Genomic DNA, 27,864 nt, shown 5'->3' on the forward strand with positions numbered 1-27,864 from the left:
CAGTGACCTTTGGTGCATTGCCACCGTCAAGCCTGGAGTCACTATAGTGGTCTGCACAGTCCCTCTGTTTGGATTTAGATTTGCTGTGATTACTCACAGCTGACAGTTCCAGCTAGTTTACAGTCTGACACTACTCAAATCATGCTGCCAGTCCCAGTAGACTCTCACAAGATACACTAAGGTTGGGCCAGCAATTTTGTATGGTTCGTAGCTTTGCTTGCAGCTGTTCATACACGGAAACACTGAAAGAAAGCACTATAATACTTTCCACCATGATGTGTACAGCACCGTGTTCTATGTGTAATTATTTATGCAGATGTCTAAAAAAAAGATGAATACCAATAGAGTCATGTAAAAAACAACTATATAACAATAAGGAGATAATGACTATATGAAAAGATATCAGTTTTGACATAGAAAAACAATATTTCATCTGAAAGTTATTTATTCAAACTATTGGCAGATTTGCAAATTGGTCTATATTGAAAGAATAATAATTCAACTATGTCTTGTCCATGTTTACCTGGTTTGCTTCCCCTCCTTTCCTGCCCCACAATGAGAATGTATTAAATCCCTGCCCCTCACTGCCCTGTCTGTAATGGAATAAACTACAAACCATGGAAATAACTGGGAAAGTCTGTCATATCTCATTCAGCATGTACTACTGCTATACTGTTGTCAGAGTTTTGATGATGTCAATTTAAAGCCACAAATTCTAGTTTGTCTCAGGTTTTCTGGGTCTGCTTGTTTTCCATACTGCTACGTATGGTTAAGATACAGTTTAGCTTGAGTATAAATACGAGTATATGTGTCTTATTCATGCATGTGTGTAATCAAGGTTCTATTGAGTTTCTTGTCAAAGAAAATGTATGTTGTAGGCACAGTTAGGCAAATAATTACTCGTTTTAAACTTCTCACTTTTGATGTCAAATACAATTGATACACAAAGGATCGTACTTAGGAGTAGATTTTACCAACTGAACCCATCCTGAAAAAAGTTTGCTTTAAATTTGATGTAAAGAATGTGTCATCAGTTTTAGGACTGCTGAGTACAGATTTTTTGAGTAAAGATGGCATGAGTTGTTTGGAGCTATATTTAAGCCCAAGTGTAGGTGCAGTGTATTATGAGTGTGCTGTAGGTCTGATCTGCTGAGCCTCATGGAGGTGTCATGAGTCAGATGACGCAGTGAATAACACCAATGACACTTATGACCTGTTTCGCAAAGTAGAATTACTAAACCTTTAGTGCTAGTAAAATGTACAGCATAAGCAAATATATACCAATAACAGTCTGGCCAGTTTATTATAGTGTTTTTTTGTATTTAATAATTTATAGATCAGTGTTGTTTTTAACTACTCTGTGACCAATGCTTGGCTGTTTGTGAAATCAAGATAAATCCAATTTGCAATTGAAGCATGTAGAGTAGTTACAATAAGCACAATTTAAGTACAATACCTACGTAAAACAACAAACAAAACCAGACAGAAAACATGGATAGGCTGTACACTATGACACTGTATAAAACGCAAAAAAAACCTGTAAAATCTCTGTTTTTAATTAAACAATACCTACTGAAATTATAATGATGCTATGACTGACTTGCAGCATAGAATATTGAGTATAAAATACACTAATGTATACTGCTGTACCAGGTTTTACTGCAGGTAAGTTATTTTGCACTTGAAAAAATGTAAAGACTTGCCTTGAGCAGGGGTAAATATTTTAGAGCATTTACTTTTTTGAAAACTATTTCTTTGTTGGTCTGAACAGATACAAGAGTTATTTTATATAGCCTAAGTTTTACTACATTCCTAATATGCTCTAAAGTGTGAATGGTACTGTTGTGTTGTGTAGCAGTTGTAAAGTTCAGTTCTGACAGGCTCAAATATCAACTCTAGTATCCAGATTCCATTGAATAATTGTTACATACCTCATTTGCTTATAATTGGCAATAATTGTACTATTAGTAAAACGTGTCAATATACCTCCACTCCCACCAGAGAGAAGCAAAGTAGCTACCGCCTGAGTCACTAAAGTAGATGGTAGAAGCGAAGAAGACTTCCGAAAATCACTGCCTCTGATTGTCTACCCTGACATTCTTACCCTAACCAATCCCATTCCTCTTGCCTAAACCTAACCAACCCAACCAGAGCAAGTAACGAGTACTAGCCAATCAGAAGGAGCGTAGGGCGGGTCATGCCTTCCTTCCTCCCTAGGACAACAATTTTGCTTCCCGTAGCGCTATCGTTAGCTTGATGCTAGGTTAGCATTAACACTGTATTTACAAGTGTAGCCTGTTTTCTAACCGTTGTCATGAATTAACACAGAACCGTCTAACCCTGTTCCGTTTAACGTCTCGGTATGTAAAACATAAACCTATAACGTTTGAATAATTTTTTTTTTTCGATCGTTTTATAACGTTTAATAATGTCAGCTAAAGTTGGTGAGCCGACTTAGCATGCATGTTTACATAGCTGCTTTAGCTTGCTAACTAACTACTACGTTTGCTGCGGTTTGTTTTGTTTAACTAGGGTAACGTTGGAATGTACGTTACTTCATTGTAGCTGTCATTAATCTGTCTTTACAGTGGCTGGTCGGAGAGAAGTGTCAGCCATGTATGCCTCTGGGAAATACAGCTCGCGGGGCCCTGCTCTCATCCCGCGGATGAAAACCAAGCACCGCATATACTACATAACCCTCTTTTCTGTGGTGCTGCTTGGACTCATCGCCACTGGGATGTTTCAGTTCTGGCCCCACTCCATTGAGTCCGCAGCTGACTGGACCCTTGATAAACGCAGTGTTCATGACGCACCTCTGGTCCGCCTGCCTGTCTCCAGTCCCATTCCTGAGAGGGGGGACCTCAGCTGTCGCATGCACACCTGTTTTGACGTGTACAGATGTGGCTACAATCCTAAGAACAGAATCAAGGTAATTGCCTCTCAAAACAACCTTCGCACTACTGAGTTTACACAAACTAAGTGTATCCTTTCAATATTTTGCTGTGTTCCTTGTTGAAATGATGACCCATTGTGGAAATGGTTGTGTTTGTAGGTGTACATCTACCCTCTGCAGAAGTTTGTGGATGAATTGGGGGTTCCTATCAGCAGCACTGGACTGTCCCGAGAATACAATGACCTGCTCAGTGCCATATCTGACAGTAACTTTTACACAGACGATGTCACCAGGGCTTGTCTTTTTATTCCATCTATTGATGTGCTGAACCAGAACTCCCTGCGTATCAGAGAGACTGCCCAGGCTCTGACAATGCTACCCAGGTAAATGTTTACACTAAAGTCATGAAAAAAAATCATTGTCCTAATCAGTTTTAACCATGTATTAGAGTTTGCCACTTTCAGTTGCTTTTGGAATAATTCCTCTTTATGAACCCATTTCTGAAATTGCTCTCATATACAGTATGTTGTTATCAAAGCTCAAGTGTCACAAAGAGCCTAAATGATGTCTCCAAATTTCTCTTATCTGGCCAACATAAAAAAGAGACGTTTAAAAAAAACAATAAGTGGTATGAAATGGAGAAAAGCAAGTCATTTTTCATATGTGATAAAAGTGACTGGTATTTTTTATTTAATAATTACTTAGAACATTAATTGATCAGCTCAGAAAACTACCATTATTTAATTTTCTGTTTAAATCTGTTGATTAATTTTATTGTTCCAGCACTAATCTTGTGTATGTTTTGGTAGATGGGACAAAGGGATGAACCACCTACTTTTCAACATGTTACCTGGAGGTCCTCCAGACTACAATACTGCCTTGGATGTGCCCAGAGACAGGTATCTACCGTATATTAAAAAAGCCATCTTAATATTTAAGAATGGGTTCATTATAATTTGAATGGAAATATGTAGAACAAATACACTCAAAGGATAGGGTTGGTGCATGAATTTCATTAGCCAAAAAAGTGTAATTCGCTGATTTTCTAATACATTGAATTTAGAGATGGTCTGATACCATTTTTTTGCTTCCCGATACCGATTCTGATACCTGAACTTGCGTATTGGCCGATACCGAGTACCGATCCGATACCAGTGTGTCATATATTTTATTATGTTTTAACTGTATGCTACTATCCCTGTATGGATGTGATATTATTTCTTTGTTGTCAGTCTGGCTCAGGTACTTCCCGATACCGATACCAGCGTTTTAGGCAGTATCGGAGCCGATACTGGTATCAGAACATCTCTTATTGAATTCAGACATCTTAAGCTTAAAAATGATCTAAAACTACACATTTTAATCACAACACCAGACAGGAGGGAAACATTGTGCAAAGATTCATGTTTTCAGGATTCCTATCAGCTTCTCATTTGTAGGTACAAATCAAAAGTATAAATTATTTCTTGTTTATGTATATTATGTTTTACTGGACAGATACAATTTATTTTCATGCTACAATGGATTATTCAACTTTAAGTAGCATTTGCCATAACTGCAGTCATTCACAAAGTGTTAACAATGATCATTTGATGAAGATGAAAGATATTTACAAACAATTACATATTTTCAATAGGCCATGAGGAGATATTTTAAAGGTCCAATATGTAATATATTTACTATAATAAATCCAAAAATGACCCCAATGCGTCATCAGATATTAAGGAAACGTGCTAAATTCGAAATACTATCTTTTCTGGCAACAATGCTAATACTATAATGCTAGTATTTTCTCCTTTTGAAATTTCCGTTCCGTGACGGGTTTTCTGTTTGTGTTTTGGCCTGTGTGTTGTTATCAATTGCCCAGTTTGACAGCCAGTTCGGGTTGCCAGATATACCTGTAAACACATAAACCCAGCGCGCTACAGCTGTAACGTTAGTACAGGCATGAAAGCAGCGGACAAACGAACAGGATCAACGGAGATAAATTCTACCCGACCAACACAGTTGCGTGACCGGAGACGTAAAAACCCCGGGTAAATATTGGAGATGTATTTGAAAGATGGAGACAGCTTAGAGCCCAAAAGGATGCAGAGTTGGCTAATTTCCTCCTGAACAGGTAGCTAAGCATTAGCTTCAGGCTAATTTATCACAGCTACAAGGGACAGGCATTTTATGTCAACATTTGTGTACTCTCATTCAATTATATAGCTGGAGTAATGTTACCCGAGTTGGTTACTTGCAAAAACAATTGAGACACAGCCAGTAAAGTGATCCCGACTGGTCCTGGCTAACGCCGCCATGCTAACCTTGCTAACTGCTAACGTTAGCGGAGGACCAGGCAAGCGGGCCACGGCTGTTTACAACGTGTAGCCTGTTCAGCGCTGTAGCCCACAACGGTGAGTTATTTTAAGCCAAGAGAGGGAGGCTGTAAATCGGGAAGAGAGGACCGTGAGTTTTCAGTGTGTTTAGCGATTGTTGCCGTAATTCGAAGCCAATAAGACTGTGTTCAGTCGGGTGGAGAGCACGGCAAGGTAGTGTTATTTTTAGCGGTTCCTACCCTAATTCTAAGCCGAGGAAATGTGTCTGTCCGTCGGGTGGAGAGGACGGCGAGGTTGTTGTGTTTTAAGCGGTTCCTACTGTAATTCTAAGCCGAAAAAGTGTCTGTCAGTTGGGTACAGAGCTCCATGTGAGCATGGGCTTTTATGACAATATAGCCAGCATCTAACGTTAGCTACTCCACTGTGCTGTGGAGTAATGTCTGGCTATATGAGACAAGTGTCTAGCAACATTGTTGTGGATGCTGCGGTCTCAGCCTGGCAACCTCCGTGAACTTCGAGTCTGGGGAGGAGGGGGCGGGGGAGACAACTCTCTCCAGTATTTTGAATTTGTACTGCAGTAACTATTTTAAACACTAGCTGTCAGTATTACATATTGAACCTTTAAGTATTGTTGTATTTACCAGCGAAGAGCCTTTATGTCTCAAGATGTCCTGTAGGCAGGCTAGAGTGATGTTTGAGGTTGAAAGAGGTTGGTTTTATGAACACGCAGCCTTGAGACAATGACCACTATCTTTAGCTGTAAGGAATTTCCTCGGCTCATCCAGCTGGAGTCCATTTGGCATGGAGCCTCATCAGAACCAGGTGTGTGTGTGACTGACAGTGTGTTTCCACTTTATATTTACCTTGCCTGAGACTAGAACAGAATCCAAAGTACATTTCATCACCTAGTGGACTACATGGGACCTATTAACCAGGGCAATGAGCCTTGTTTGATGTCACTTCATGTCACACAACAGCATTGTTGGTAGCAAAAGTTCCTACACAGGAAGCAACAGTTTTAAAGTATGTTCTTGTAGCTCATGTCTGTTGAAATTCCCAGTGTGCTAAAGCATTGTTACAATCCAGGTCCATTGTTTCAGAGCGCTGCTGGCCGGAGGTGGTTTCTCTACATGGACCTACAGACAAGGTTATGATGTCAGCATCCCAGTTTACAGTCCCCTCTCAGCGGATGTTGAGCTGCCTGAGAGACAGCCAGGGTAAGCACATCTTACACATTAACTCTGATTATCTTGTTTGAGTAGCACATCATGACCAAATTACAATCACTTTACTTAAACTATCCATGTTATACACAGGGTTTCCCGTTTGGCCTTAAAAAGTCTTAAATTCGTTGAAGTATTGTGTTCTAGGTCTTAAAGTGCTCATATTATGCTTTTTGGCGTTTTCCCTTTCCTTTATTGTGTTATATATATTTTTTGTGCATGTAATAGGCTTCCAAAGTGAAAAAGCCCAAAGTCCACCCCAAAGGGACTTACCATCTCCAACAGAAAACACTGTTCACAAACTGCTCCAAACAGCTCTGTTGTAGTCCAGCATTTACTTCCGTGACGAACGTGCGTCACTCAATGTTTATGAAGTTATTTATAGTCAACGCTGTAAAAGTATGACTGGATAACCAGTTGCATAACGCCTGTCTCCATTCACCCAGGCCACGGCACTACTTTATTCTGTCCTCTCAAACTGCTATCCACCGAGAGTACCGTGCTGAACTGGAGCGCCTGAAGGAAGAAAATGGAGAAGCTCTGCTCCTCCTGGACAAGTGTAGCAACCTCTCTCAGGGTGTTGCCTCCGCACGTAAACGCTGCTACAAGGGGCAGGTTTATGACTACCCTCAGATCCTGCAGGTAGGAAGCACAACTGCATTAAAAAACATTTATTTCAAAGATGAATTGTATCAAGTATCAAGATGCACTATTCTTGTTAAATGCACTACTTTACTGAATTTGGCAACAAAAATAACTCTTATTTGAAAAATAATTATTTTTGAATAACTTCACAAGAAATTCCCATCCTCAGTCCTAACATTGATACCACCAACAACCAGTGCTTGTTATAGGCAGAAAGCATGCTCAATATATATGTTTGAGCAGTCTACAGGCTTATGTTTTACCACTCAGCAACCATGAGTACTGCAGTTTCTGGTAACCTAGTCCCTGGGCCTTTAATAAGCGCTTCCTTTTGGTCAAAATGCAGTTAAAGTTCCTAAAATGTTTTTTTGATTCTAGAAGAAACTTCTAGCAGTAAAACTGGTTGTGGTTTTAGTTTTTTTGTATAATGCAAAATCACGTCACCTTAACAGTTTGCTCCCACTGTGTCTCTACAGGAGTCTTCATTCTGTGTGGTTTTGCGAGGGGCCCGTTTGGGTCAGGCTGCCCTCAGTGATGTGCTGCAGGCTGGCTGTGTCCCCGTTATCCTCGCTGACTCCTACATACTGCCATTCTCTGAAGTACTTGATTGGAAAAGGTCAGCCTAAGTCACAGAAAAGTAGAAAAACAAGTTAATGGTTTGGTCATGTTCGGTTCACTAATTTAATGTTTCTGTTTCTGCACAGGGCATCAGTGGTTATTCCAGAGGAGAAGCTATCAGAGATGTATACCATCCTAAAGAGTATTCCTCACAGACAAGTTGAAGAGATGCAAAGACAGGTAACGGCCACAATTTACTGAAGAGAAAACGTCTCTCAGAAAAATGTATTTAAAGTGCCTTGTATTTAGTTACAGTTTGAGAACTTAGATTGACATGGTGGTCAGAAGTGCTGTCATGTGTGAGATGTGCTTGTGCCTTTTCCAACCAACCCAGTCTATGAAAGCCGAAACAAATTTGATGTGATGTGCGAAAGACAGAAATTTGGATACCAGCCTTACTTTTTGTAAGTTTGAATTTCCTCCTTTGCTCAGCCTAGGTTTTTAAAAGGCTTTCAGAATACTCAACTATGTTGATTTAAGCTCGAGTGAAATGCACAGAAGACGGCTCACTCTCTTATTCCATTTGATATCTGCATTGAGCCACAATAAACAAAAGTGAAAGCAGCTTTTAGAGAAGTGCAGCAGTTCAGCTGCTCCTCATTCTCTTGTATCAACTCTAGTCCATTTACTAATTATACTGGCCAAACAGACATTTTAGGCAGAGGGCTCAGAGACGGGCTTGGGGTTGGATTACACCAGACAAGCTGAAAAACATGACTTGCTCGTGGGATGGGGAGGTTGAGTGGGGGTTTTCTGCTGTGTATAGCTCAAAGCTAACTTTGTAGCATAGATCTGATATTGTTATCCATTGGTCACAGTACTCCCCTGCATGCTCTGATGGTCTACAGATGGATTGAATTGGTTGCAAGTTGATTCTTTCCTGAGACATTTCTCTACAGAAGTAATTTACTCAGAATTTAGTGAAACTAATTGCATACCACGATATAGGATTTCTTTCTTGTTGGTCACAGGTCACACTCTAAACCTACACTAAAATCATGAGTGTGATGTCCTGTTGGTCACGTTGATGACTATTGGGAAAAAAACGTACAATTCTTATGTCAGGTTTTCTTTTTACCTACAGTAAATGATGGTTGAAGTTTGTGGGAACATACTAGTGATCAAAATGTTCTCTAAACAGTGTTTAGTTGCCTGTATCCTACCTGTCTGGTAATACTTCAGTTAAGTTGGTCTCACCCTTAAGAAACCAAAGCACACTGCAGGGACAGACATGTAATATTCAATGGAAATGTAATCTAAATGGATTTGTCACATTTGTACAGTCCATTTCAACCAGAATATATGGATTCTTGTAAGGGACCATTCAGTGTCTGTTGTATTCTTACCTGCAGATACTCTCCACCGTCCCTGGTGTACAAGATGTGGTCATTTAAATTCTAGTCTTTGTTAGAAAACATTTTTATGTGTGCCAAGAGCCTGCTTTTTTAATGCAGATATTCTAGAAAGCTAAAACATTGATTTATTCTTTGATGTGGTTGAACTGTATTTAATTAGTTTTGCCAGCAGAGGGCTCAGCAGTCCTTGCTTTCATAGTGTGTCTGTCTATGTTCCCATGTGGTCTGACTTTTGTGCTTACCAATGTAAAAAAAATAAATACACAATGCATACTTGCCTCAAATGAAATGCCAAATAATGAACAACTTATATTTTACTTCTTTAGTATAGTTAAGGTTTTGTCAACATAAATTATAGTTGCCTTTTAAGAGTCTGAAGCCAAAGAACTACCTGTGATATCAACAACAACAAAATAACTGCTCCAAAGTAAATTAACTTGTAAAGATGAACTGCTTGGGTGATTTTTGTATTGAGACTAAAAGGTTGATTGAGCAAAGCTGATAAACTAAAGCTTTGGGTAGAAAATATGACTGCCCTCAAATTAGTATTCATTGTTATTCATCAATTGCCTTTCTGGCAGGTCATGTGTGTTTTTATTTCACACAAATATCCACAGTTATTTTCTTGACAATAGCAGGGTGACATCTAGGTAATACGTGCAGTTTCAGTTCACCCTGCAGGGACAGAGCATTGGTTAATTTAACGAGCATGTCTTATTAGAGACCAGGTCAAATTGTGATAGACTACTGTTGAGCTCCCGTCAGTAGTCAGCTGAACTCATTTTCAAATTTGAGATGATGTAATAGCATCCATTTAGGTCACATTTTAAAAGGCCACATACTAAACAGCTGTGAGACATTAACATTGCTGAAGTGAGACTACTGAGCCCATGTTTGTGTACTGACTTCCATGAGCCTTGTTTGGGTTATAGTCTCAAAATAGGACACTTACACTACATACCTTTTTAATAGATTATTAACACAGTCAAATCAATTATTTTATAATAGGATAAATAAGATGGGAGGAGGGAGTTCAACCTACTACTTTTCTCTACTGCCTTGGTGTTGAGATTCAACCAGCTTTTTCTTTCAGTCTGTTGATCCTACCTGTCTTCCCATCTTTTTTTGTAGCCTCCCAGCCCAGCACTCCACCATGCACAGTACACTGGCTGAAGCTGATTTATAATATGTCAAGTCAGTCTACTCTCCTCTCCTCTCCCTTATATGCCATCTGCTTTTCTTCAGTTCAGTCTTTTTACTTTTTACATGCATCCCCTCAGACAGAACTGAACAGCCAGCCAGGATGATGATTGGTGTCAGTGACTTTTTTTTGTCAGTCAAAAATGTAATAACCTTTTTAATCAAGAGTTGCAGATTTGATATCCTTGAACTATCAACCAAGGTCATCTTACCTTCACAAATGCTGGAGTTATCAGAATCTTCACTGCTTAAAGTTGAATATGAAATCTAAAGTGTAAACAGTCCCATGGTGTGCCTCTGTGTTGCACTACAGAATATATATGTCCACACAAACTAGTGTCAGTGGGGTAGTCTGTAATCCAGGAAAACCATGGGGCTAACTAGCCCCAAGACTGTAATTCCACAATAAAACCTGCTGCTAAAGCAGTAGTCTTCATTCGTGGTCCTCTCATCCCAAAGTCCTGCTAGTTTGTTTTTTAGCCCTTCTAATAAGGACTGATTTATTCCTGGGAGAGACCAGGTTATTATTATTATTAACAAGTTGTGTGTGTGTACGTGCGTGTAGAAATGTTTTGATCACAGTTAAAAGTAAAGTGCTAATAAATCTTCAGCAAAACAGTATTCCCACTGAGCAGTTCACATGATTGAAACGGACTCTGTTTCACTGCTGTTTTTGATTATGTCACTAACACTAATGATTGCCTGGTTCTGGCCACAGCTCACTGGCTGCCAATTCTGGTCTATAGGTTGAATCATCTGTCAGGCACTTGACAACTTCCTCTGTGTTAAACAAAGTGATTCAGAGTACTCTAATACAAACTGTTTTTGAACATCTCTTTGACTGTTTATTTGGAATGATTTTAAACAACAAAGGAGTGGGAGCTGCTGGGGAACTCTCTAAACTAGAAGGAAATGAGATGACGAGAAGCCAAAATATCTCTATCGCCCACTGGTGGCTGGCTGCAATATAGGTCATAAATCCCACCCCCTCCATTTTAGCGGATGGGAAATAGACCAAACAGAAAAAATGAATATACACAAACAAACAGTAACAAAGTGTAGACTTTAGGCTAGATGCTGCAAATGGAAGATGGAGTAAAGGCTTTCTCTTCCCATCTTGCAACGCTGTCTCTTCTTCCATTCTCATAAAAATTCCTGCAGGCGCTGGGAGAGGTTGGAGGTATGGGCCCTTGAGCCACCACAGTTTGCTTTCTGCCTCCCCCCGGTCGGTAAAGAAACTTTCATCACTGGTTGATTTATGGGCTGTTGGGATTCCCCCGAGATTAGAAAGTTTTTGGATTCTCCTCACCCCCTCTATAAAAATAAATGCTGTGTTTGTGTTGTTGTACATCTCTAGTCAGTGCTTTTACTCAGTCATGGGTGATTTAGGCAATGGCTACATGTTCACGTGGCACTAAGGATTGTCTTTGTTTGTGGCACACATTAGCCAATAGTATCCACCGGAGGAGAAAGAAATATAGCCCAGTGCTTTGCACACAAATACTCAAATATTCACATCCTACTCCAGAACTATGGGTCATTGAGGAGCTGGTGGAGTCAGTGTAACACGTAGGCTCCTGGCAGGAGACAGTGTTGTTTGAAGCTTCATTAACTCCTGTAGGGTCTTCTCACCTCTTAACTGTCCCTTGAAGTTTCTAACTAGAATAGGAGCCTGCAGGAGGCTAGACGCATACATGTCATGGTCAGTAGCACTACTGTAGATTGATCAATTCACTTTAAATGTAATGTTTCATGGTATACAAAGTGAAAAAGAGTTAATGAACCCTATAGAATTTTCATTGATGTCTCTTTAAAAATCTGAAAGGTGCTCTAAGCCAGTGGTTCCCAACATTTTTTCCTTGGGGCCCCCCCTACTTATGTCTAAGAAAAGCTGAGCCCCCCCTCCGAAACCGAAGTTGAGGTAACTCTCGAGATAGAGCCTTGCTTTCTTTTTTGATACAGAGCAGTTATCGGCACTTTTATGCTTCTCTGCCATGTTTCATTCATAAAATAGTGATGCTGTGGCGACAGGAAAAACGAGGATGATAGCAGCTAGCAGCTGACCTGATGACAGCAAGGGCCACAGGTTAAGAGGTCCCGGAGGTTTGGCCTACTAAGTAGCCTGCCTACAATTTTAAGGAAGAACAAAAATACATTTTATACAGACTTTTGTATACATTATATATTCTAGTGTATTATCATAATTTGTTTAACGTGCAAATATATATATTTTTTTTACCTCAAACCAGATAAAGACTTGCGATGGCCTGTGATCTTTGCCGCCCCCCTGATGGGTCCCCGGACCCCAGGTTGGGAACGTCACTTCTTGTTGACGTTCAAAGTATTTTCAAACAAAACGAGGCTAGCTAATCTCTCCCTCCTCCTCATCCCGTCCCCTCATTAACCCCCCAACCCCCACCCCCAAATCCTTGTCGGTTATTGGCTGGAACGCTGGAAGATGAACAAAGTTATGTTTCGTGGTGCAGGTTGGCGTGTTTTTGTTGCCGTTTGTAGAGCCTGGGCTGTCTACAGAGAACGCGTTTTTTTTAACAGTGTGTTCAGAGGACAGGCAGCTCGCGGATAGTAGAGAGGTAGTAGAGGAGATGTTTGCTGTAGGTGACAAAAAAATGTTGTAGCCTAAAAAACGCGTGACATCGCTTAGAGCAACTTGAGCAAAGAAATTCAATTTACAAGTATTAATTTTCATCTTTGCAGTCAAAAAAAAAACTGTGTGTGAAGTGAACTGTGAATGAGGGCGGTTGGAGTTTGGTATTCCAGCAGCCAAACATTAAGATATGGGTTAAGAGTTTAGTTATCATTAAAGTCTGCTTTTCACATCAGAGATCTCTTGAAGCAAAACAGGCACAGTCAAAAGAGTTTTTAAAGAGCTTTAGAAGAAGAGTTGCTGAAGGTCAAGAGGCTGGAGACGGCTACAAAATTGTCTTTAAAGACTTAGACTGGGACGGGGGGGGGTGGGGGGGGAATGATCTGGATTTTACAGCTATGACTTCACTCTGGTGTTATCTTTTGTCATGTAGTGGCTGTACTCCACAGCATAACATGAGAATAAAAATACTAAAACAGTTTAAAAGCAATAACAACAAGCCAACAGCTTTCCGAAATACTGTCTTATTTAAGTTAAGTCAAATATTGTCCACATTAATCCTTCTGTTACTTTTTGATTGACATTTCCATTATTGGTGACTAATTCTAGAAACAAAAACAGGGGTTTCTTACACCTGTATGCAGCATGTTTTGATAATGACAGAAGTGTAATGTTTTTTTTCATCAATCAATGCAAATATCCAATTCTGTATTGTCTATATCTGTAACGTGACTATCTAGGAAAGTTGAATAGAAAGAGCGTGCTTGGTTCATATGCAGTTTGTTAATGAGTGGTGCAATATTGATCCTCAAAGCCTGTTTTGTGATTGCTAATTTGCAAAAAAAATGTTATGGGTACATTTTAAGAAGTCTGTTACATTTGTCCATAGGCACGCTGGTTCTGGGAGGCCTACTTCAGCTCCATGAAGGCTATTGGCTTGACAACGCTCCAGATCATCAATGACCGCATCTACCCATATGCTGCACGAACTTACGAGCAGTGGAACAATCCACCTGTGGTGGTATGTAACTGTGTGGACTTGATGTTGATGTGTATTTTGCAAGTATTTGTGACATTTAGTTATCTGCCTCTATATGACTTTGACACTGACATACACACCTCTCTGGTCTGGTATGTTAATTTAAACTAAAAGTCTTTATTTTCTATGTGGCACAAATGTGCTCTTGTTGCAATTCTGTCACGTTAGTGAATGATTGTGCCATTGTTGTCTTTCAGAAGTATCTGATGTTTACTTATATCTCTTCCAACATACAGCTATACACTCACCTAAAGGATTATTAGGAACACCTGTTAAATTTCTAGTTAATGCAATTATCTAATCAACCAATCACATGGCAGCTGCTTCAATGCATTTATGGGTGTGGTCCTGGTCCTGGTAACTTTGAGCGTGGCATGGTTGTTGGTGCCGGACGGGCTGGTCTGAGTATTTCACAATCTGCTCAGTTACTGGGATTTTCACGCAAAACCATTTCTAGGGTTTACAAAGAATGGTCTGAAAAAGGAAAACATCCAGTATGCGGCAGTCCTGTGGGCGAAAATGCCATGTTGATGCTAGAAGTGAGAGGAGAATGGGCCGACTGATTCAAGCTGATAGAAGATCAACTTTGACTCAAATAACCACTCGTTATAACCGAGATTTGCAGCAAAGCATTTGTGAAGCCACAACAAGCACAGCCTTGAGGCGGATGGGCTACACCAGCAGAAGACCCCACCGGGTACCACTCATCTCCACTAAAAATAGGAAAATGAGGCTACAATTTGCACGAGCTCACCAAAATTGGACAGTTGAAGACTGGAAAAATGTTGCCTGGTTGAATGAGTCGATTTCAGATGGTAGAGTCAGAATTTGGCGTAAACAGAATGAGAACATGGATCTGTCATGCCTTGTTACCACTGTGCAGGCTGGTGGTGGTGGTGTAATGGTGTGGGGGATGTTTTCTTGGCACACTTTAGGCCCCTTAGTACCAATTGGGCATTGTTTAAATGCTACAGCCTACCTGAGCATTGTTTCTGACCATGTCCATCCCTTTATGACCACCATGTCACAAAGCTTGAATCATTTCAAATTGGTTCCTTGAACATGACAATGAGTTCACTTTACTAAAATGGCCCCCACAGTCACCAGATCTCAACCCAATAGAACATCTTTGGGATGTGGTGGAACGGGAGCTTTGTGCCCTGGATGTGCATCCCACAAATATCAACTGCAAGATGCTATCCTATCAATATGGGCCAACATTTCTAAAGAATGCTTAGAGCACCTTGTTGAATCAATGCCACGAAGAATTAAGGCAGTTCTGAAGGCGAAAGGGGGTCAAATTAGTATGGTGTTCCTAATAATCCTTTAGGTGAGTGGTATAATCTGTACAGTCTGCGTGCTCTGCTGTGCTGAGGCACTCCGTTGTATTCCTCGAAATCTTTCTATTAGAGACATCTGAATGCAACCCATCCAGAATGGAGCTTTAACCATATAGTCGCTCATAGTGCCTCACAAGCTTCCCCCTCTCCTGTGCCTTGTAAATCGAAGCCTCTGTGGCAGAGTGACAGTAGATGCCTTCAGTTTTTTGAAGCGCCACACATGCTGCGCTTCACAGTTTGGTATACACCCAACCAGTCCTGAGGCAGCCAGTTTGTGTCAGCACTACTAGGAGGATGCCTCCGTTGTGGTGAAAAATAAGTTCCATCATGTCTGAGTCAGTGTGTTTGTAGAGAGTACGCTGGATGTGAAGAATGGTGTGTGTGTGTGTGTGTGTGTGTGTTTAGCATCCCTGTGGTTGTGGGAGGTTGTGGCTGCAGACAGCTTGGCTGGGCGACCATCTCTCAGGAGTTGTTAATCAGCCCGGTCTGATCTCCTCCATCCTCAGCCTGTGGGGTAGAGGCATGTGCATGTGAGCATGTGTGTGGATGCATAATAGTGTCTTTGCATCTGTCAAATGTCTACAAGTATCCAAGTAAGTAGATTCACTGAAATGCTATGATTAGGGAGGTGGCGATCACAATCAGGATGCGTTGGTGTCAACAAGCAGCTCGAGAGAGGGGTGTTTTCAGATTTTTGTCATTTCAGTGTTATTCAAATCTGTACAGTAATTCAGGATGAATAGGCTTACGGTCAAGCTGACCATGGTTGCCTGTTTTCCTCTGAGCAGGTAGCTTGTTAATTAGCAGTTACACTTGACATTGCCCACTTATCGGTATCACCCAGGTCTCAAGGTTTGTTCAGACCGAGAGGACGTTAATTGTGTCAGGGTACGGACCTTTGGCCATTCCTGCCTGAGATGGGAGATTAAGTGTTTTCTTGATAGATTCAGTGAATGGATGGTGAGAAGAACTTCTACAGAGCACTAAATAATTCAGGGAGACATCCCCCCACCCTAACCCCCTCCTCTCCTCCTGTAGTCTTTAGGCTGGTAATTGAAAGCACATTTCCCTGGATTGCTGGTGGCTTTGGAGGGGGGTTTTAGAATAAGGGACAAACTGCTTTTTGTTTTGGTGTAGGTAGTGGGCAAACTTGTAAGGTTTCTACATTACAAGAATTGAGGCTTCTCAGAGTTTACGTCTAAAATATTGTGTGGGGATTGGCACCTGGGCATATGAAAGTCTTATTTGATCACTATTCTTATTTAGAAGTTACAGTACAATCTGTAAGTGTTTGGGCATTTTTGTTTTGACTCTGTTCTCCTGCACATTCGATTTGAAAGAACTGCTAGGAGATTGAAGTTGTTGACTTTCAACTTTATTTTGATGTTTCCATTCACATCTGATTAACCACGTACTATAAAATATATTAGACACAATCCCCCAAAGGTAAAAAATGCCCATGATTCCTACATTATGGATGTGAATACTTATAAAATATATATGTAAATACCTTTTTAAAACTGAAAGTCAGCACATTAAGTCATTGTTATTGAGTCAAGTCAATGACACACTCAGAGTCATTGTCTTTTTAAATCCAGTTGGCTGAAGTAGAGCTAAAATGGTGATTAAAAAAAAACCCATCACTGTCCTTATACCAATGAATTCTTTCTGTATCTTGTGTTGCAACGTTTGCATTGTTATTCAATTTAAAAATATCATTTAATCTACCACTACTGTGCCTCTGTATCTGTTTACATTAGTAATAATGTACTGTTTAAGTTGGCTGTAAAAATGTGTAATATGTGTTTCAGTGGGAATGTTACGGCCACAAATAAACAAATAGGACAGACAGATAAAGACATTTTGAATGCTTCGTAATTCTTCATTTTATGGTGCTCTTAATCTACGTCCCCGTAAGATTAATGAAGAACTACTCAAGCAGTTCAAATAGCCAAATAAAATTCTTATTTTTTTAGTGTGTATATAAAGTATAAAAAAGCACATAACTCCTTCAGATCTATTGGTGACATAATGAGCTGCGGCTTTCTTTTCATCTAATTTATTCTGTTTGACAAATTACTTAAGTGGTCTCTTACCTCTTTTATTCTGTTTAAATGCATCTGTGCTGCATATATGTGTTAGTTTAATTATTTCCCCCTCTGCTTGTTTGACAATGTGAGAATGACCACAAGGAAGTTTCCGCTTGCCAGTAAAGTTTTTTTTATTAGTGGAGGAGTGACTGTTGTTGTGTAAAAGGCAGTGGCTGTTTCTCCATTGACAGAGTTGTGTTGATGCTGTGGAAGGAGCTACATAGTCACTGTGTGGCCTACTTGGCCCTGAAGAGAAACAGGGTTTATATGTACTTCAAGAAGCCCACAGATTTACTGTGTTAGATATGGTCTCTTTGCCCTTCTCAGACGGATTGTCACTGTAACCAGTGGAACATTTTTGGAGCCTTTGATGAAGTTTATCAAGAGACTCTGGTGCTCCTATAGTGTATTTGCTAGTGTTAGAGTAGCACATGCTTGTAAATGAATGATTTGCCTTTTTATTTCACTTGAGAAAACAACCTTTTGTAAACAAAAAAGTTATTGTTTGCCCACAGACTAAACACTAGTCGTCTCTGGTTTGGTGTCTGTTATCCAAATGACTAACTTTTTTTTATTTTTTTTAATTTTAAGATGATTTTTTGGGGCTTTTATGGCCTTTAATTGATAGGATAGCTTAAAGACAGGAAAGGGCGAGAGAGGGGGGACGACATGCAGCAAGGACTAAGCCTACATAGGGCGCACACTCTGAGCTAGAGGTCACCCCATGACTGTAACTTTTAAAGTTTTGTATTTAGTACACTTAGTAGACACATACCATCGGAAAACTCTCCTGCGGATTCCTTCATTTAACAGTGTCACTTGATCTGAGCTTGAGTCAATGTGACTCCCTGGGTTTACAAGCCGATTTAAAGGGGAGCAATGAAAGAAAAGCCAAGTTCCACATTGACGATAGACGGCCACTACTTGCTGTTGCCCATTTCCCCCCTTCCTCCTCTCTGTCCCACCCTATTTCTCCTACATCCCAGAAGAGACTCACCTGTCTTGTTTGCAAACTCCTTCCTAGTCTTTCTTGTCATTCTGTACTGTAAGGTTTACTTAGCACTCTAACTGGAAGCTTTTGGCCTGTGCTCTGCCTCTGTTAGCCCCTGAGACACATTATTGGATGATGATTGATGATGCTCCATAATAAAACCACAATCTGGAAATTACTGCAGGTGACCTCACTGTCCAGTGAAGCACTATTAAAGTGTATTAAATCATGGAAAACATGACAGACATGGTTAACGCAGAAGACACGAGTCTTGCTCTACAGTAGCTTTGGGAGGATGAAAAAAAGATGCGGTCTAAACACCCTGTATTTTTCTTTGTATCCTATCTTGTGTAGAAGTGGTCCAGTGTGAACAGCCCTCTGTTCTTGCCACTAATCCCGCCAAGGGCACCTGGTTTCACAGCAGTGGTGCTGACCTACGATCGTGTTGAGAGTCTTTTCCGGGTCATCACAGAAATCTCCAAGGTGCCTAGCTTGGCTAAGCTGCTGGTGGTGTGGAATAACCAGAACAAGATTCCTCCTGAGGGTGAGTGTAACTGATTCTCATCAAAATTTAGAAAGTTCTTGAAGCTTTCCAAAAGATATAGTTGTATATACACTCAGTTTAGGTTTCTGTCTTTCATCACTATTCATCATCAGTTGTAGTCCATCATAGATGTGTCATAGTAAGCTTTTATAGTTGTTATTTATTGCAACTTGTGCTCTAATTATTTGCCTTAATATGGCAATTAAGTATACAACAGTTAATCGCGCCTTACCCCACTTACTGTTTAACTCAGATCAAGGCCGTTCTGGACCACGAATTAAATCTGTCCTGCTGCTGTAAGAGTTGGCTAATGTAATGAGACAACTTTGAAGTACTCCCTTGTGGATGTGAGTTGCTTTTTCATTAGAGGCATCAGCGGCGCCTGGCTGGAGCTTTGTGACCCATTAGAATTAACAAGGGGCCATTGACGGGTCAGACTCATGGGGCTCAGTCTAATATGAAGGCAAATTTGATTGAATTTTGATCTGATGTGTTTACAAGCACATGTGTTTGCTTCCTTCTGTGTTTTTTAAAGAAGATGCTGATAAAGTAAATCAATGTTTGTTTTACAGAATCTAGCATTATTTTTCTGATTTGAGTCATGTTTTTATAACGGACTTAAATTACATTATGTTCATCAAATAGTCTTGACCTGCTTGCAGTGTTTGTATCTGATATGTTATTTTTTTATTGATCTATGTACCTGTACAGCAGCTGAGATTAACAGCCACACAGCTACAACAAATGCAGAAAGCAGGCATTTTTCAGAATATGACATTTAGTTTGAATACAGTTTAGGAAGTCACAGAGGAATAAACAGTATCTGCATTTTGACTGATTCCAAGGTAGGGCTAAAGTTTTAAAATTCAAATAATGGCCTATAATTTCCTCACTCCTACTGTCACTTTCCAATTTAAGAAATAAAAGAAAGGATGACAGCAACATGGACGGAGTGAAAAACGAAACTCTGGGCGTTTAACATAGCAGTTTTCCTGACAATAGCTTTTGACAGGAGACCTCAGATGTGGTTAGGAGGACCTGGAGCTCTTCTCATAGGCTGCCAGGCCCATTAATGAGGGGACACATTCTGTGTGATCTGTCTGTGCCATAGTCCGTGCCATGGACACTGCCCAAGATCTTTGAATTGCTTCCCTGAAAAAACACTTTGTTGATCTGCCTCATGAAGAATCGTACTGTGGTCAGATTTGCTCGTGCTTGAGGTTAGCGTAGCGATATGAGTCAGTGAGTGAAGTTAAACTCCCAGAGCACTGATTTCCACTGGCAGCACAGACTTCAAATATCTGTCAGTGGTAAATGACATCATAATTACACACCCATCTTCAGACCCTGACAGTGGCCATATTTATAACTTTGTTCAACCTTTAAATATGTATTATAGAGTCACATACTGTATATATGTATCTTTGTAGGGCTGCAGTGAAAAATGCCCCTCACAGTTGCCCAGACGCGGTGTCATCAAATAACTTAACAGTCCAAAATCCAAAGATAGTCAACCTACTGTCATATAAGACAAATATAACCAGTAGAGATGCTGCTTAGAGTTTTTTTTCTGACCGATAGACAACCCTCGTTAACATTCAACCATTAACCGTTAACTGACAAGCAGGTGATGCAGTCCCCAGTCACACGTCCGGGAGACTCAGACATGTACTTTCCGCGTTCCGTGGACCGCTGATGTAGGGCTGGGCAATATGGAGAAAATCAAATATCACGATATTTTTGACCAAATACCTCGATATCGATACGGCAACGATATTGTAGTGTCGACTATTGGTGCTTTCACAAAATATTTACACGATGAGATTTATGATACATAATCATGAGTAATGTGGATATAATGACTAAGTGGGTAAAGGTAAATAATAGAACAGTTACAACAGTCTGGTAAGTTCAGAAAATGACATCACTTTACTGTAATGCAGCCTTTAGAACCAGGAAAAGACAACCTTATGCCATATTACGATATTACGATATCCAAAATCTAAGACGATATCTAGTCTCATATCACGATATCGATATAATATCGATATATTGCCCAGCTCTACACTGATGTTCCTTGCATTGTCGTGGACACATGCAACTACTGTCCTCGAACAGCTTGCGCGACCACACAAGTCCACAGCGGTTAACCCACCAATCCTCCTTGATATAGTGCTATATGTGTCAGTAGTTAACTTGCTAGTGCAAAGTTACAACTAGAAATCGCTTGTACAGCCTATTGTTCTTATTTTCTACAATGCAGAAAAGGTGTTTTAATAACTTTACAATTTTTGATTTAATAATATTTAGGGCTGTCAAATTAACGCAGATTAATCCATTCCATATTGACGTTTGCATACAGACGAAAATCTGGTGCCACTGATATGTCTGCGCTTCTCTCTGATGCTCTGAAACAGACGTTACAGGAAACACAAACCCCGCTGCATGTGAGGCTAGTTAACACTATACTCAACAGCAGCTAACGTTAGCCTACCGCTAGCTAGTAGCTGGATTAAACACGGTTAAAATGCTGACAGCTAACGCTAAACGGTGTAAAGTTTGACTTTTACTGTAGAGGATTCAACACCGGTATGTAACAATCTGCAGCTGCCGTCGGAGAAACAACACAGCCGGTGGGTTCCCTTGAAACTGGTAAACTACAGCCTCGTGGTGCATTTGAAGTTATTGTAAATGTCCTTTTCCTATCTGGTTGTTGTTTTTGTCGTTCAACAACAATTTACTAGTGAAATAAGTTATTGTTATGGTTATACATTATTATTAAATCATTTAATTTTGACCATATGGCCTTAGCAATAAACAAGCCGTTCTTTAATGTCACCAACTGTTGTTTTTTTTCTTTTCTTTTTTTACTTTCTTAAAAAGTATCGGTTCAGGCACCGTTAATTATGTATGCGATTAATTTCGATTAATTAATCACAGAGTATGTAATTAATTAGATTACATTTTTTAATTGATTGACAGCCCTAATAATATTGTTTTTAACTGTTTAACTGATAGTATCGGTCAAAATTGTTATTGACGGTTAACGGTTTTAGGTTAATCATTAACATCCCTAATAACCAGCAAATCTTGGCATTCGAGAAACTTGAACCAGCTAAGTTTGGCCAATTCATTTTCTATCAACCAATTAATCGACAAAATTGTTTCAGCTCTGTATCTTTGTGTATAAAACTAGAAATGTGGTTACTATTATTGTGTTGTTTTCCTCCTGGCAGAGTCTCTATGGCCAAAGATCGGTGTTCCTCTCAAAGTCGTGCGAACCAAAGAGAACAAGCTGAGTAACCGCTTCTTCCCCTACGACGAGATTGAGACAGAAGCTGTGCTAGCGATTGATGATGACATCATCATGCTGACATCTGATGAACTGCAGTTTGGTTACGAGGTGAGAAAAAGATCCCTGTTAAAAAAAAAAAACAACCTTGACCGTACTTTACCATATTTCCTCTGTCGGCACGTATAGCAGGGAACCATTTCAAGTTGATCCCAGAGTTTAAAGTCATTCAGGGAGATTACAGTCTCATTCTCAGCTAGTTTGGGATTTGACTGCCTGCTGAATGTGTTTGATGTGTGAAGAATGATGACAGGTCTAGAGCTGATGCTTTCCATGCCCACATACCTGCTGGGCCCCACTCAGCCCGGCACACTCACCTGAATCCATTTAGTAGCCATTTAATAAAATTGTGCTCAGTTTAAGGATAATTACATGGAATTGCAGGCAGGATAGAGGAGCTGTCTGTCTGAGCAGATGATCAGACTGGCTGCTGGTGTCAACCCTGAGATATTCAGCCAATCATAAAGCTACTTCTGAAAATAGTTCAACGTTTGGCTCAGACAAGAATGTTCAGAGACATTTTGAAACACAAGACTACATTTTTAATTCTTAAACACTCTTTAGAACACCCCTAATCATTTATGTTTTAGTGTAAGCCATCAGTTCTCCCCTTAGTTCAATTCACTTGAAAACGTTTGACAAGCTGTTTCCTGTCCTGCTGCAGGTATGGAGGGAGTTCCCAGACAGGCTGGTGGGCTACCCAGGCCGGCTGCACCTCTGGGACCATGAAATGGGGAAGTGGAAGTATGAATCGGAGTGGACCAACGAGGTCTCCATGGTCCTAACTGGAGCCGCCTTCTACCACAAGGTGACCTGGGAAAAGCCTGAAATTAAGTAGTGTTGGTTGCTTGAGCTCTACCTCTGCCTCTTTCACACATGTTTCCCTTTGAGCTACTCATGGATGTTAGGAGTTTTGCTTAGTAATGATGCACAGTGAACCAGTTTTAAAAAGGAAATTGTTCATTATATGTGGAAATCAAATAAAGAATGAAGTTTGCAGAAAGGATTTTAAAATGTCCCGTAGACCTCTGTTTTGTGTATGTGTAGGATTTCAGGCAAGAAGATGACAGTGATAGACGAGCAGTGTCGTAGGTAGAGCGAGGTTATCTCACTTCTACTTAAAAGCTCACACACTCGCATAAGTTCAAAGCAAATTCTAGTGCAATGCACTATGTCAAACAGTGCATTGTACATAATGATTCTGCAGTATATGTATATGACACCTAGTAATCATTTGTTGTTGTGAATCCGTTTCCAGTACTTCAACTATTTGTACACATACAAGATGCCAGGAGACATCAAGAACTGGGTGGACGCTCACATGAACTGTGAAGATATTGCCATGAACTTCCTGGTGGCTAACATCACGGGCAAAGCCCCCATAAAGGTATGTTCATAGCTCTCGTTGGTCTGGGTGCTTTAAGCTGGCAGGGGGAGGCTGAAGCCTGACCGGCGGACCAGCATCTCTGGGTTTGATCAGCTCTCACCCTTCGCCTTTACTGCCTCTCCCCCTCCCCATCACACTGACTGTGCCCAGGTGCAGGGGCCCAAGCTAAAGCCCAGCGTTAACCTCCCTTATCTTGGTGTCACTCACTGGCACTCCCCCTCTGAGTATGTTTTCCTAAGCTAACCGGGGCTCACGCACACCCTGCCATCAAATCACAAGCGGCACACTTCCCTACTCCCTACCCGCGCTCCCACCTCACACCATATCTCCCATCAGATTCCTTCAGAAAACACCCACCCTCTATAACCAACCCATTCTGTCTCCCTCTCTCTGTGTCTCGCTTTCTTCTACACACATACATTCACAGGTTCAGAGCGTTGGGTGCAGGCATGTGTCAGGGGTGTAGATGTGATGGAGGTTACACAGAGGAAAGCCATACGTCATAGATCTCTCCAACTCCACTGATGAAAAAATAGATAGAAAAAGTCACAGACTTATTTAATCAGACTGGACAGTTTATTAGCATCTGTCTGGGCTGTGCAGGTTTAACAAACGGTTAAAGTGAGCTGACATTGCTGGTGTGACTTTATTTTGCTTCTGTTTAGGTGACCCCCAGGAAGAAGTTCAAGTGCCCTGAGTGTACTGCCATTGATGGACTGTCCCTGGATCAGACACACATGGTGGAAAGGTACGTCACTTTGTTTTGGAAGTCTTAGCTTACTTGAGCACAGTAGAATTTTGTTTATTTATTTAATTTAATTTTTTAATCAACTGTTTTGTTTGTGTGTGTGCACACACTTCAACTGAAAATCTCGTGTTCCTCTGTTTTTGTCTGTAACTAAAGCATTTTTGTGTGCATGCGTTACACCTACCACATTACACATACAGTACTGTAATTTAAACGTTTGTTGTTGGACTCCGGTGCACAATCACCAGCAGCGTATCTACATTTTCTCCTTCTCTGTATCAGTGAAATACAGTTAAAAAATGTACTCCTTAAAGTCTTAACATTAGATGCAATCATTTATTTAAAGTCAAGACATATTTTGTACACAGTCAAATTCTGTGAGCTGTGCCAAAATAAACAAACAGGATCAATGACTGGATACATCTTCAACATGGCAGTAAACGGAGATACAAACGTATGTAAAATGCAGGGGAAAAAAATATTGTTATAAAAATATGATTTGAGGAAGATGGGCACCACCTACAGTAATTAAAAGGAAAGAAAAAGGTAATAAAGGCTCATCCACCTACATTATTTGCAAACATTACTAATCAAAAGCTGCTAAATAAATACAGGATTTTAGCCTGCTTTATAAGTAAATAAGTTGTGTTTTTGTCCCTAGATCTGAGTGCATCAACAAGTTTGCATCAGTTTTTGGTACAATGCCTCTGAAGGTGGTGGAACACCGTGCAGACCCGGTGCTTTATAAAGACGACTTTCCAGAGAAGCTCAAGAGCTTCCCCAACATCGGCAGCCTCTGACCAGCCTGTAACAGATGTTTGGATCCCATTACAGCCTCAACACTTAAAACATAAAAGACGTCAATATTCAGACTAAAGTATTACATGCTCCTGTCATCGCTCAGTTCAAGTGACTTTCACTTTGCTTTTTAGATTAAACTTAAAAGGCAGAGTTGTACAGGACATTACGTTACTATCTTGAGGATCCTGGAATCTGTGGATGGTGATGAATGTGTTTAGAATGATTTGTTTATTTGGCTTAAAATGCAAGATATTGTCAAACATTTACCAATATGAATGATAACACTAATGTTACATGAACTGCTATTGGAGGGTCACGCTGAGTCTCTCGTATTTGATGGACAGGCTGACTGATTGGAGGCTTGTGGTACCTCACTGTTACTGTTTTGGAGCTGGAAACTGTGAGCTCCAGCTGCTCTGGAATCAGCGTATACAGTGTATATATTTGTATTTTGCAGCAGTGCTGTATAATAGTCATAATTTATGATGCCAACTAGATTATTGTTTTTCAAATGAGGACATTGACCTGATTCTTTTAGCTGTACTGTATTAAAGTAATGTTTAATTTGTGATGATAAAATTCATGATATATACTGTAGTAAACAATTCAATGACATATCTTTGTAGGCTTTATCTAATGGTTAACTGAATGTGATAACACACAGCATACAACAACAGATGATGTACAGTAAAGGTTTCACATACGTTCTGTTTTAATCAGATTAGACAAAGCTGGTACCATAAATCTAATATTTAGAGCGAGTAACTGCTGATTTTAAAAGATTGATACTGAGCTGATTTTATTTTTTTTTTACTGCTTGAGCAAGCCTTTCATGACACTTAGTTATTTTATGAGCTGAGTTATGTGTATGAACACTGCATAAGCAAAGGAGTAATTATTTGTTTGCCATGCATTTAAAGACACATACTGTATAGTGAACAATAGACAATCTCCAAATCCACACTTTTTTTAAAAACCAATGTGTATAAACTGTTAATGCAATGCTTTGTTTTTATTTTTCCGAATACCTGTTGTGTGTGTTTATATTTTTGTCCTTTTCATCACTCGTTGTCCCAGCTCCAGTATTTAGGCTATAACATTGGGAGCAGTGCAGTATTTAATATGTTAACATTGCCTTGTGGTGGTTTTATTTGCCTTTTTTATTTTCATAAGGTCAGTGAAATTGTTTTAAATTTTTTGACTGAGATTATGTGGCGTATATATGAGTTTGTAAAACATAAGTAAAGACCACACTAATATCTCTCACAGTTTTAAAGTTGTGTGTGTGTGTGTCCTCCGTGACACGGACGATCCACTGTTCTCTGCAGCCCGTCACCTGTTGTTAATATACGCTGCCTAATCCACACTGTTCAATGTCAGCAGTTCAAAAGGGCGCAGTTCATATTTTTGTCAACTTCAATTACTGTGATACTCTTGCGGGTTGTGCGATCTCATTTCAGCACTTGTGTCCCTTCAAAGAAACTGAAATGCTTGGGGATTTCAGTATGTGACTAAATGATGACACAATATTTTGGCAGGGTGGTGCGATGCAATAAGACACTGCAAATTCATTGGTTTTTTAACAACAGCAGGCAACGTATTCACAAGTTGTGGCCAACCAGTATCTTTAGCTGATGACTTGAAAGCCTTTTCTGAGGAAACAAAAAGAGGAAAATAGCTTGATTTTTTTTTTTCTGTACTGTAGGGGGTAACAGCTGGAGGGAACCAGCATTACCCTCTACCCTGTGTATACTGTCTTTGCTGTTTTTTTACCTTGTCAAGCATGCAGTACTTTTTATAACAAATGGAATGACATATACTGATTCTGAATAGAAGTGCAATAACTTATTGTACTTTAATCACACACAAAAAAGAACACAAGCATGAGTAAATTCATACACTCATTTCAAAAGACGGCTTAAAGCCACAAAAACTTGGAGAAAAAAAACAAACGTTGAAACTCTAAGAATTACATATCAAGAGGAAAGTAATGTTCAAACAACTCTGGAAATACAATTTTGAACCAAAATGAAAAAAGTGATACACTCAAATACTCGATAAACAATCTCACAAAATAAAACATAACATCTAATTAGTAACGTTTCCAAGAGTTTTACAACACCTCATTCCAATCCATTTTGCATGCACGCAACGGCACACATATTTATCATATATTTACTCCTATACTGATTGCCTGACTTCAGTAGTATTAGAAAATGAGAAAATTGGACGATGATTTCATCACTCAGGGATGTAGTTATGCAGCACACAGGAGGGAGAGGCATTTAATGTAATCTTGCATTAACAGTCCTTATGTGATTAGAAGTAGCTCAAGAGTGTCTGTGGTTCCTAGTGGAGGACGACATCACTGGAGATGTTTCAGTCCATGAAATAATGCAGCTTAAATACACAGAAGAGTGAAACCAGTGAGTATGTATTGTGTAAACCTGAGCTACTGAATGCCAGTATGTCTGTGCGCACTGTGCAGAGCAACAGTCTACATTAAACCAACCAGAAGACAGACGGCCCTGTCTATCCTGACACACAATACTGCAGTCCACAGCCTCCACATGGCTCAGTGTTAATTAAAAAGCCTTCCCGGGTTGGACGTGCGGCTGTGCCTCGGACCCTGTGAAAGAGGGGCTGCAGCTTTGAGCCAGTGGACATAGTGGAAGTGAGCAAAGGGAGAGGCACAGAGCAATGTGTATGTGT

At 40.1% G+C, this 27,864-nt stretch overlaps 1 protein-coding gene across 2 annotated transcripts; it reads left to right on the top strand.

The window, feature by feature from the left end:
* The first annotated feature begins 2,220 nt into the window (after positions 1-2,220).
* Positions 2,221-26,416, top strand: ext2 (exostosin glycosyltransferase 2). Of its 2 annotated transcripts, XR_013501847.1 has the most exons (16): positions 2,221-2,360; positions 2,589-2,929; positions 3,053-3,276; positions 3,703-3,792; positions 6,315-6,431; positions 6,884-7,079; positions 7,559-7,698; positions 7,787-7,880; positions 13,750-13,881; positions 18,675-18,864; positions 22,101-22,267; positions 22,881-23,024; positions 23,475-23,603; positions 24,269-24,351; positions 24,720-24,897; positions 25,013-25,100. XR_013501847.1 is itself a non-coding variant. In XM_078247761.1 (15 exons), exons 2-15 carry the CDS (start codon positions 2,615-2,617, stop codon positions 25,149-25,151), a joined length of 2,160 nt encoding a protein of 719 aa, XP_078103887.1. In that variant the 5' UTR covers positions 2,221-2,360; positions 2,589-2,614; the 3' UTR covers positions 25,152-26,416. The 2 variants fall into 2 exon arrangements, 1 of the variants encoding a protein (XP_078103887.1); XM_078247761.1 differs by lacking the exon at positions 24,720-24,897 and having other exon boundaries at positions 25,013-26,416.
* Positions 26,417-27,864: the final 1,448 nt, after the last annotated feature.

This window comes from Sander vitreus, chromosome 1 (assembly GCF_031162955.1).
Source record: "Sander vitreus isolate 19-12246 chromosome 1, sanVit1, whole genome shotgun sequence".
Classification (NCBI taxonomy): domain Eukaryota; kingdom Metazoa; phylum Chordata; class Actinopteri; order Perciformes; family Percidae; genus Sander; species Sander vitreus.

What these genes read in the sequence shown, in the direction of transcription:
- ext2 (XM_078247761.1), top strand. Translation starts at nt 2,615, where the DNA reads ATGTATGCCTCTGGGAAATACAGCTCGCGGGGCCCTGCTCTCATCCCG. An exon ending in TTGGATGTGCCCAGAGACAG is followed by an intron (nt 3,793 to 6,314) that starts GTATCTACCGTA and finishes CCATTGTTTCAG; the next exon opens with AGCGCTGCTGGCCGGAGGTG. An exon ending in TTGAAGAGATGCAAAGACAG is followed by an intron (nt 7,881 to 13,749) that starts GTAACGGCCACA and finishes ATTTGTCCATAG; the next exon opens with GCACGCTGGTTCTGGGAGGC.